This window comes from Fistularia commersonii, chromosome 1, assembly GCF_037954325.1.
Source record: "Fistularia commersonii isolate RoL2024-O1a breed Wild chromosome 1, RoL_Fcom_v1.0, whole genome shotgun sequence".
NCBI classification, from domain to species: domain Eukaryota; kingdom Metazoa; phylum Chordata; class Actinopteri; order Syngnathiformes; family Fistulariidae; genus Fistularia; species Fistularia commersonii.
The window spans coordinates 28,938,179-28,947,664 of record NC_141284.1 but is presented as its reverse complement, the minus strand read 5'-3'; the positions used below and the strand labels follow the sequence as shown (position 1 = coordinate 28,947,664).

Below are 9,486 nucleotides of genomic sequence, written 5' to 3'. Positions count from 1 at the left end.
ATAAACATTTCGACAAAATGTTGTGTTCCAAAAGGCCTCCTGCTGTTTTGATAGTTTCCCTGTAATTTTCCCTAAATGTTTCAAATTTCATGAATACTTTTTGGGAAAGAATTCATTAAAGTTAATCTCAGATATTTATTAATTGTCCTTCTTTTGCTTCTTTTGCAGTTTTGTAAAGGACATTTTGGATTGAATTAAACATCTTTCATACCACGAGGAACATATACATATATAAAGCCTCAGAAACTATATATACGTATGTATTTGTATATTCACACATAAATACATACATATCATTTATAAGAAAACACAAATTATAAGACACGAATGAATCATCTCAGATATGAGCAATTTTATTACTATCATCATCTATCATCATCTGCAAGACTGAGTCCGTCTTGCAGAGCGTTGGTCAGCTGGTGGGGCGCCAGATCCTCCTCACCACATCATGGCAAACACTCACTAACACACACACACACACACACACACACACACACACACACACACACACACACATATAGACGTTTTGGGAGGAAACGTGGGAACTTTACTGGTCGGAAGAATGGTCGCCAAACCTTTTTTCTCTTCCTAAATTAGAAATATAGAAATATCATATGTGCTTTACATACATTTTTCCACTGTGTGTGTATGTGTGTGTGTATGTGTGTGTGTTTTAAAAACAGATTTCAGTGTCATTTTCTCATGCAGTCAGTCAAAATATTAAAGATAGTCCCTGAAATAATTAAAGATCTCCTTTATCAGACTATCAAAAAAAAAAAAAGAAAAAAAAGAAATATATACATATACATATGTGTTTTTTTTTTATTTTTTTTTTTTAGGGGGGGGGTATTGCTATTTTCAGATCTACTCGTGATTTCTTATTTTTAGGTGGATTTCTTTCTTTTAGTTGATTTTTCTTATTGGTCATCCCTACGTTTCCGATGGATATTTTATTGGTCAAAAGATTGGATTAGCACGCCCCCCCCTCCACCCCCCACGGTGTCCAGACATTGATCTTCGGTCAACTGAAGGTGGTGAGGTCATCGCTGGGTGATCGATAATAGCTTATTGACATGTAATGTGAGCCTAAAACACCACTAATAAAGGCATATCCAGAATAACATGAGCCATCAGTGAAAAGTGAAACCCCAACTGCTCCAAAGGTCAGGAGGCGAGGGGTTGATAGTTTGGCGTGACCCATAAACGGTACAATGGATCCATTGACCCCGTATGAAAAAAAACGGCGGTGCTTTATTTTATACTTATCAAGGTTCTATGGATCCAAAACACTGGATGAAACGTGAAATAAAACCAGAACACCTGGGATCTCTGGTGGCCCAAACAGGTTTCCCTTCAGGTGGGTCCAAACACGGATAATTAAAGACAAACTTTTATGTCGTTATCGCGCGAGGACGAGGAGGCCACCGAGTGAGCCGGGGTTGTTCCTGGAGAAAAAAGATGAAATGTAAACAGCGGAAGGTTTGCTCGCTTATTTTTACATGATGGGATCGTTTTGAGAAAAAAAAGAAACCTCACACCCCGAAACAGAAATAAGGCGGAGCTGGCAGATGTTTAAACACAGCTTTTCGCCGCCGCCGTCGTGGTTTCCCCTTGAAAAAGAATCTAAAGAACATAGATATGTTGTGATACGGCAGTTAAACTCGCACATCCTCGGGTTTTGTTTTGATGTCGGCGGTTGGGAGTTCCACCCTTTGACATCCAGCGGCCGTACAGATGTTTGCTGTACAAACCACTTTATTTACTTCCTGGAGGGGAGCCGAGGGGGGCCGAGGGGGGCCGAGGGGGGCCGAGGGGGGCCGAGGGGAGCCGAGGGGGGCCGAGGGGAGCCGCGTCCATGCTAATATTTCAAAAATCATGTAAACAAAATGAAATTACCACTTGGTATTTTAGCATCTTGCTATCCAGGGGCCATTCTTAACCAAAAATGAGTTTCAAAAATAAATAAAAACCAGGAAAAGCATGAACCACTTGCTACTTGATTTGATGTTTTTTTTGTCCATTTCATCCTGTTCTCCAACGTCCAGATGCCCTCTGATCATGCGATTATATCGCCCAATCTATCCAGACCAAAGGGACGTTTGGGAACGAGCGGCGATCGTTTCTGTGTCGTCTCAGCCGACCCGCTACGTCAGCGAAGAGGTACAAAGTCCTAAATCATCTGTTAAGTTGCAAAAATGATCATATTTCGCCATCGATTCGACTTGTCCTACCCTTGGCAATGAAGTAAACAAAGTGAAGTTGTCCGTGTCATCAACGGCATATAAACACATCATAAAAGTGGTTTTTTATTTGAGAAACTACAGAAACTACAACTTGACAATTTTTCTCTTCTGTTCAAATGAACAAACTGCCTTTTTAGTCGCCGGGGTAAAACCTCAGCTCCTGATAGGAAGCAGACGAACAGCGGTGAGGAAGTAAATGCTATTGAAAGAATGCGAGGAAGACAACGTTACATTTTTGGAGGCAATAACAGTGAGACCGGAGCGACAATCCATCAGGTTGTGAAGGTGTTTGCAGAGCATTGTGTTACGGTTGGTTAGCAACCCAACTTCAAAACAACATATCAATGTCGACCGATGTCAGGATCGGAATGATTGACGGGACTCCCGAGAGCGACCTCGCAACCTGCATGACACCTGAACAAAAACATCAACGAGTCAATGCAGAAAATCCATCATTAAAGGTTTTTACAGCCATCAGGGGCGGCGCGGCAGGTACAGCGATCGTCTTTGGAACCAAACACTATCTATTTATTTGGTCGGGACAGTGCATGTTAATGAACGCACATGAGACACGCATGTAAACACACCACTCCGGATTGTAGCCATGGGCTAATTTGCGTCCGTTGTCCCGCAGTTGCGCTAACAAACACACTCTCATTCATCCTGACCTATTCTAGATGTTTTTAGTGGTAGAGGAAACCTACGCAAACATGGGGAGAACATGCAAACTCCACACAGGAAGGCAAGGGAATTGAACCCGGGAACCTTTAGCTGTCAAGCACTAGCACGATTAATGAGATTAATAAAGGATAAATTATTAATTGATCTTAATTACTATTCATTGATCTGATCGAACTGGGCCACAGAAAAGGAAACAACAAAACAAAAATAAAAAAATAAAAAAATAAAACATTTGAAAGCCACCTGTACTCCAGCGGAAGTTGCTTCTGCTGACTTCCGGTCCACTTCCTGGTAAAGATGGCGGTGGGCGGGGGCGCGCTTAATCAATAGGCGTGTGTGTGTGTGTGTGTGTGTGTGTGTGTGTGTGTGTGTGTGTGTGTGTGTGTGTGTGTGTGTGTGTGTGTGTGTGTGTGTGTGTGTGTGTGTGTGTCACAGCCCTCCGGCGTGTACGCGCCGTTGGATGATGCTGCTGCCGCTGCTTCTTCTCTCCAGGGCGGAGGAGGAGGAGGAGGAAGCGGCGGAGGGGGTGGAGGGTCCGGCGGGATCTCCCTCCTCATATACGGAGGCTCCGCGGCTCGGCTCGACTCGCACCTTCCGTCCGGACCCGCCGAGGACCCGCCGAGGACCCGCTTCCCTTCGCTCCAGCGCAGAGACCCGCCGGCGGCTCCTCTCTCCGGTCGCCCGCTCCTGACGCCTCCGAGCCGGGGTGAGTAACCCGGCCGCCTCCCTGCTCCTCCTGCTCCGGGTTTTTGCAAAGAAAAGAAAAGAAAAGAAAAGAGGGATTGTCGTGTGTCTGCAGCGAGACGGGAAAAGGGGACAGTTTTTATAGATCGATTTATTATTTTTTGTCTACTTTGAAACTGAGGAGGATGTCAGATTTAAAAACATATGTATTTATTTGAATCCCGACTGATTATTTTGAGGGACCTGATGAAAAGCAGCTGAGGGGGTCAGTGTGCCGGAGGAGACATAATAATAGTAAATAAACAAAAAAAAAGTTATTCATCTCCATCAAGCCATTTCAGTGAAGCTGAAAAGCCCCAAAATAGGGATTGAAATGATTTCTGAGCAGCCAGAGCACCTGTTCATGTCAGGGAATCCATAAAACTTTGCAACATAATGATAGATTTTGTTTTATGTACTATGTAATATTGTTCGTAAAAAACACAACATATGACTTTCTAACTTTCCCCAGATTATCTTTTTTTTTTTTCCCAGTTCGAGACCGATAATAAGCAACCACCTTTGAACTTCCTGGTTCACAGTGCTAATATTTGTGATGCCAAGGTGTGGAGGCACCTCAGCTGCCTGAGTCAGCGGGCTGGAAATGATGCCGCCTGCGCTCAGATTATGGTTTAAATAGCGCTCATCCAGCCCTTCGAGCGGTCAGCGTGGCCAAAAAGTGTGTTTTCTTGCACTGGGTGGCCAAACCAGGCCGGTCTTCGGAGGAAGAACCTCTGCAGCTCCGTCGTGGTCGTGGTCCTCCTCCGCTCTCTGAGCTCTAAATCACTCCAAGTGGATTTTCTGAACCACATGAAGCCACCGCAACAACAACCAGCACAGATGTATGTATCGGTGTATTAGTTGACGAATATCCCAAACTTCAGACCCGGCCATCCCGTCACTGACGTATCTACGGGTGCGGCGTTGCAACGTCTGAAGGACAGGAAAGACCCGGATCTCCCCGTGGTATCCAGGTCGACGCGACCACTCGCGGCTCCTGTGTACATGCACAGGTGACGGATCGGCGGAGGTCTTCTCCATTGCACGGTCGCCAAAACCACCGGCGGCCGTCTGTCGCGATCCCCGAGTTTGAACGGTCACCGGGCGCTGAGTTCCCTGGGTCGGTTCAGTCCCCGTCGGGTCCTCCGGCTTCTCCCGCTTGGATTCTCTCCAGCTTCAGCAGAACAAAAGGCAGTCAGAAGGCTCACTGAAGACTGTTGTCTGTCAGCGTGAATGAGAAAGTGAGCGGCCGGGTGTTTCCCTGCACGGGCTTGTTGACTGACGGGTTAACTCGCCTTCCCGCCGCTCGGTTCGGCTTCCGATACCGGCGTAAGGAATGAATGAAAGGAAGAACAAGCCCGGGCGGATGATCGATCGGGTTTGCGCTCACCGGTCTGGATAAAACGGGCTTTTGCTCCGTGACTTTTCACAGCCTGCGCTTGTCCTGGTAAACTTTTGCTCCGTCTGCCCCCGCCGCCCCCGCCGCCCCCGCCGCTCCACCCTCTTTGCCCCGGCTTGTTCCCGAAGTTGTCTCTCGGTGTGTAATAGGCTCCATTAGTCACAGCCACTGACGCCCGCCGTTTCTCCTCCTTCTGGTCTTTTCTTCTGCAGGGAACCATGAAGATGCTCCTCCGTCTTTTGGCCGTCCAGCTGTTCCTGGTGCCGGCGCTCACGGTAAAAACCCCCCCAGAGATGAACACGCTGGTATTTGTTGTGTTCATCGCCCTTTGGGCAAAAACATCAGACGTGCTGCTGATGCAAAGCCTGCTTAGCATTTAGCCAGCTTTGTATTTTAGCATCACAATCACGCACTGATGATTCATTTTTTTTTTTTTTTTTTTTAATACCTTAAGTGGTTTGGTGATTTTGGTAAAAAGAATATGGCTGCTTTTCTAACTTCCTGTTCTGTAAGTGAAGGCGATCCCTCGATAAGGCCCTGCATGGCGGCGGCGCCCTCAGATGATGGCGGTACAAGTCACAGCAGAAACATCCGTCCGAGCCCCTTGTTGTCCGTGGCGATGAGGGTTTTCTCAGTTTTCTTCCGCAGAAACTTTGACGAGTTATTACTGCTCTGGATAGATGACTTTATCATGGAAACAAACCTGCGGTTGTGGGCGTTTCTTTGTTTTGAAGGTTGACTCCAATCAATCAATGGCGTTTTTTTCCCTCTTTGTTGTTCGGTGAGAACTTGCCCATTTCTTTCTCGTTTTTCTACTTCTCGTTCGTCGTCTTTTTCTTCTACGTTTGTTTTCACGCCTTCAGGGCGTAAAAACAACATTCGCCCAATCTCACACCATCGGCGCCGACCAGGCCTTCGGGTTCGGTCGTCCTGATGAGGGCGCTTCTTCACGCGAGGAAGGAATCGACCTGCCAACCTTCCGTCTTAGTCTCCTGTTGAACGGGAAGCGACCAATCAGGGCGTCTGTAGAAGGAAACGGTCGAGTCCCGCTGAAACATCAGTTCATTTTGTAACCCGTGACGTCGCCCCCTGCCGGTGGTGAGAATAAGTACGGCGTGCTCCGGCTTTGGCGGCGTTTCACCGTCCCTGAAAGGCGTTCCAGCAGCATGTTTAAGGGGTTGAAGGTCCACCTCTCCTGCTGCCGCCGCGGGATTTCACACAACCCAGCTGGCTGACAGTCGGAGGAGGGATTTGAAGCGAGGCCGATTTCTTCGGCTCAGCCGAGAACAACATCATGAGTAATATTCTCCATCGGCCCTTTCCGCTCCGTCCGATCCTTGATGTCAAACAAATATTTCTTTTTTTTTCCTTCTTTCTGAAGGATTCCAGGTCATATCATTCCAAGTCAGTCTGGTTTTGATGCTTTATAAGAGCGTGACAAACATCACCGCCGAGCTTCTCTCTTGGTGTCGGATACAAACGTGCGCGGACCCACGCGACCGGCTAACGGTTTCCTCTTGCGTCCAGGTGCCCGGCGGGGACCACTGGGACGCCTGGAGCCCGTACGGCGAGTGCAGCCGCAGCTGTGGCAGCGGAGTGACGGTGCGGACCAGGCGCTGCATCACTTCCAGGTAGGTCCCGCTCGCCGTTGGTGTCCGAAGCAAACACGTGGGCGGCCTTGAGCGCACGCAGGCTCTGTGAATAAAGGTAATAGCGAGGTGGGCGGGCGCAGGCTGCGCCTCCACCCTGAAAGAATGCCGTCACATTTGACCCGGGACAGAAACGGGCTGTGGGGAGTGTTTGGAGCGGCTCGGGCCTTCAGGAAGGCCTGCTGGCTGCAGAACTACCAGATGCCTCAGAGTCAACAGAACCCCCCCCCCCCCCCCCATGTCTGCGTTACTGAGGTTTCGGCCCTCAGATGTGTTTACAGTACATTTCATGCACTTGTGTGTTTTTTTTTTTTATTTTCCCCAATGCGGCGTTTCGTGTTTGCTGCAAACCCTGCCAAATTGCATCACATGACACACACACACACACACTTTTGCAAACACTCATGAAGTCTTTTTTTAAAATGTCTCCAATACTTAAATACGCCTCCATTTTTACATTTGATCGCAATTCCACAATAAACAAAAATATCTATATTAAATACAGTATATATTTTTTGAAAATTTCGCAACCGCAGTAGACAAGACGTCTCCAGCTTCACCCCGCATTCCATTCCTGGTGTTTGTCATCTGGGGGCTTCAGGTTTCCTATTTCCAAACACACACACACACACACACACACACACACACACAGACAGCTGTTGTTATGGTGTGCATCCAGCCGTCCTCATACCAATAATAAAAGTGAGTAATAATTTTGTAATTTTACAAACGAACGCTATTCTGTGGGTTAGCGTTTTTAGCCTCTCGGCACTTCCTGTTACCGTCACCGTACTTCCTGTCCGTGGAGTTTTGTGAACGTAGATGGAGTCGAATCCGAAAGGTTTGGCAATTTTGCTCGCAGCAAAAATGGCCTCCCTTCCCGTATAAAGGTGTGCACAGTTATGGAGAGTAGAAATGACGTAATGTGCGGCAGCGTTTTGTCGGAAAGGTGACGCGTGCGTCTTGGTTTCCCGTCGGCCGCCGCCGGCCGACATGTCTGAGCGGCCGCTCGGTGTGTGTGTTTTCCCCTGGATGAGTGTCGGGGGAAGGTGTTGCCCCTCGAGTGCCCCTGATGTCAGATTCTACACCTTCAAGTACTATGATTACTCTGCCTGAATCACCGAGAGCTTTAAGGGAAACTCCCATTATCGCGAATGACTCATTTTTTAACATTTTTTTCTTTATTATCACCTGACCGCCAGGAATTTTCAGTCTTTAAAACTTTACAAGATCCAAGTCTGCTATTTAGCCGTGTGGAATTCCAGGTTATAATCTACTACGATCCTGTGCGATCGGTCTTCTGGTTGTTTTTTTTTTTTTTGAAACCGAAAGTAGCGGTTGACACTCATAATGTTTATTTTTCCGTCGGCGGGTTAAAAGTTGAGGGCCGGATTGCTCGGGCGCCACTGTTTCGACACGCTTCACTTTTCCGTTCTGGCACGCCGTGGCAGCGGCTCCTCGGCGGGCAGGTCGCTTTAATCCCCCCAGACGGCGGCGGTACTTGAAGGGCGGGGGGGAAGTTGCGGCTTCGGGCCGCGGATATCGAGGCCGCGAAGACGGCTCGACGGGGATTTACGGGCGCGGATTAGAGAGGAACGCCACTTAGTGTCGGAGCCACGGCTTGTAATTTCTTCATTCGCTAAACAGTTTGTGCATCGAGACCCTGCAGTGTTTAATTACACCGCAGCAGCAGTTGCACAACATGCAAATTTAGGTCATAGTAACTCCCCCGCCAACACACAGACACACACTTTTATGCAATAACTCGCTCGAAAATGGAAAGCCTGTCATTAACCTACTCACCCGCACCCAACCCCTGCCGATCGGAGGCTGGGTCCAGGGGATGTGGAATTTCTCAAGAAATGAGCTTTACGCTTCCCAGGCAAGAAAACAAAACAAAAAACAGCTCCTAACACGCAGGCCGGTGTAATCCAGGTTTTGAAAATCCCTTGCACGACATGGAAATAAGGTATTTATGATGAAGACGTATCAAGATGTCGCGTAAACATGGATACTCGCGTCTTCTTCTTCCACGCTCAGGTTCCAGCTTCTCAGTGGCTTGTGGAGGTTCTCTCCATGTTCTCCTGACGTCAGGTTCATTGACTACTTTCAGTTCTCCGTAGGTGCCAACCAGTCTCCGTATGTGATTGACAGGTGACCACTTCCGGGTTAAGCCCCGCCTCTTGTCACGTCCCAGCTGTGATTGGTTGTGACCTGTGAGCAGGATGAGCGGAAAGGGACGTTTGTTTTACAAAAAATGGTTTCTGAGCAAAAGCGAAAAAGCAAACGGCATGAATGAAAAACAAAATCTTTGGGAAACTTTTCAGCCGTGAGACTTTGCGGGACTTAAATAAAATAATGTGAATTCCATCCCTGCTTCTGCTGCGTGCAGAACCGACGGGGGCCACAACTGCGTCGGACCGGAGAAGTCTTACCGCTCCTGCAACATCCAGGTGAGTTCACCCACGCCCATTATTTGGACTGCGTCCGGATGGGTAACGTGCACGCGCCTGAAAACCTGTGCTGTTCCCAGGACTGCCCCGAGGGTTCCAGAGACTTCCGCGAGGAGCAGTGCTCCCAGTTCGACGGAACTGACTTTCAGGGGAAACGATACAAGTGGCTCCCTTATTATGGAGGTCAGAGGCAAAGAGAAGGGTGCACACACACACACACACACACGCACACACACACACACACAAGCTCCACTCAGACCCTCAGCCCACCAACACCATCCCGTGACCTCTGACCCCTGACCCTCAGTGCAACTTCTGAAGGCGTTCCCACTAGCTAG

The 9,486-nt window shown here is 48.2% G+C and overlaps 1 protein-coding gene across 4 annotated transcripts in view; it reads left to right on the top strand.

The window, feature by feature from the left end:
• Positions 1-3,506: 3,506 nt before the first annotated feature.
• The window catches only part of paplna (papilin a, proteoglycan-like sulfated glycoprotein), a 29,358-nt gene continuing 23,378 nt past the window's right edge, over positions 3,507-9,486 (top strand). For 3 of the 4 annotated variants that reach the window (XR_015107088.1, XR_015107087.1, XM_086159130.1), the window contains exons 1-3: positions 5,454-6,677; positions 9,088-9,148; positions 9,229-9,331. Coding sequence is in view for 2 of the 4 variants with exons in the window: in XM_086159130.1 (XP_086015256.1) it covers positions 6,466-6,677; positions 9,088-9,148; positions 9,229-9,331 (376 nt within the window). In the remaining 2 variants the exon portion in view is untranslated. Of the gene's footprint in view, positions 3,631-5,258; positions 5,322-5,453; positions 6,678-9,087; positions 9,149-9,228; positions 9,332-9,486 lie in introns of those variants that run through there. The other variant, XM_086159136.1, reaches the window with a different exon arrangement.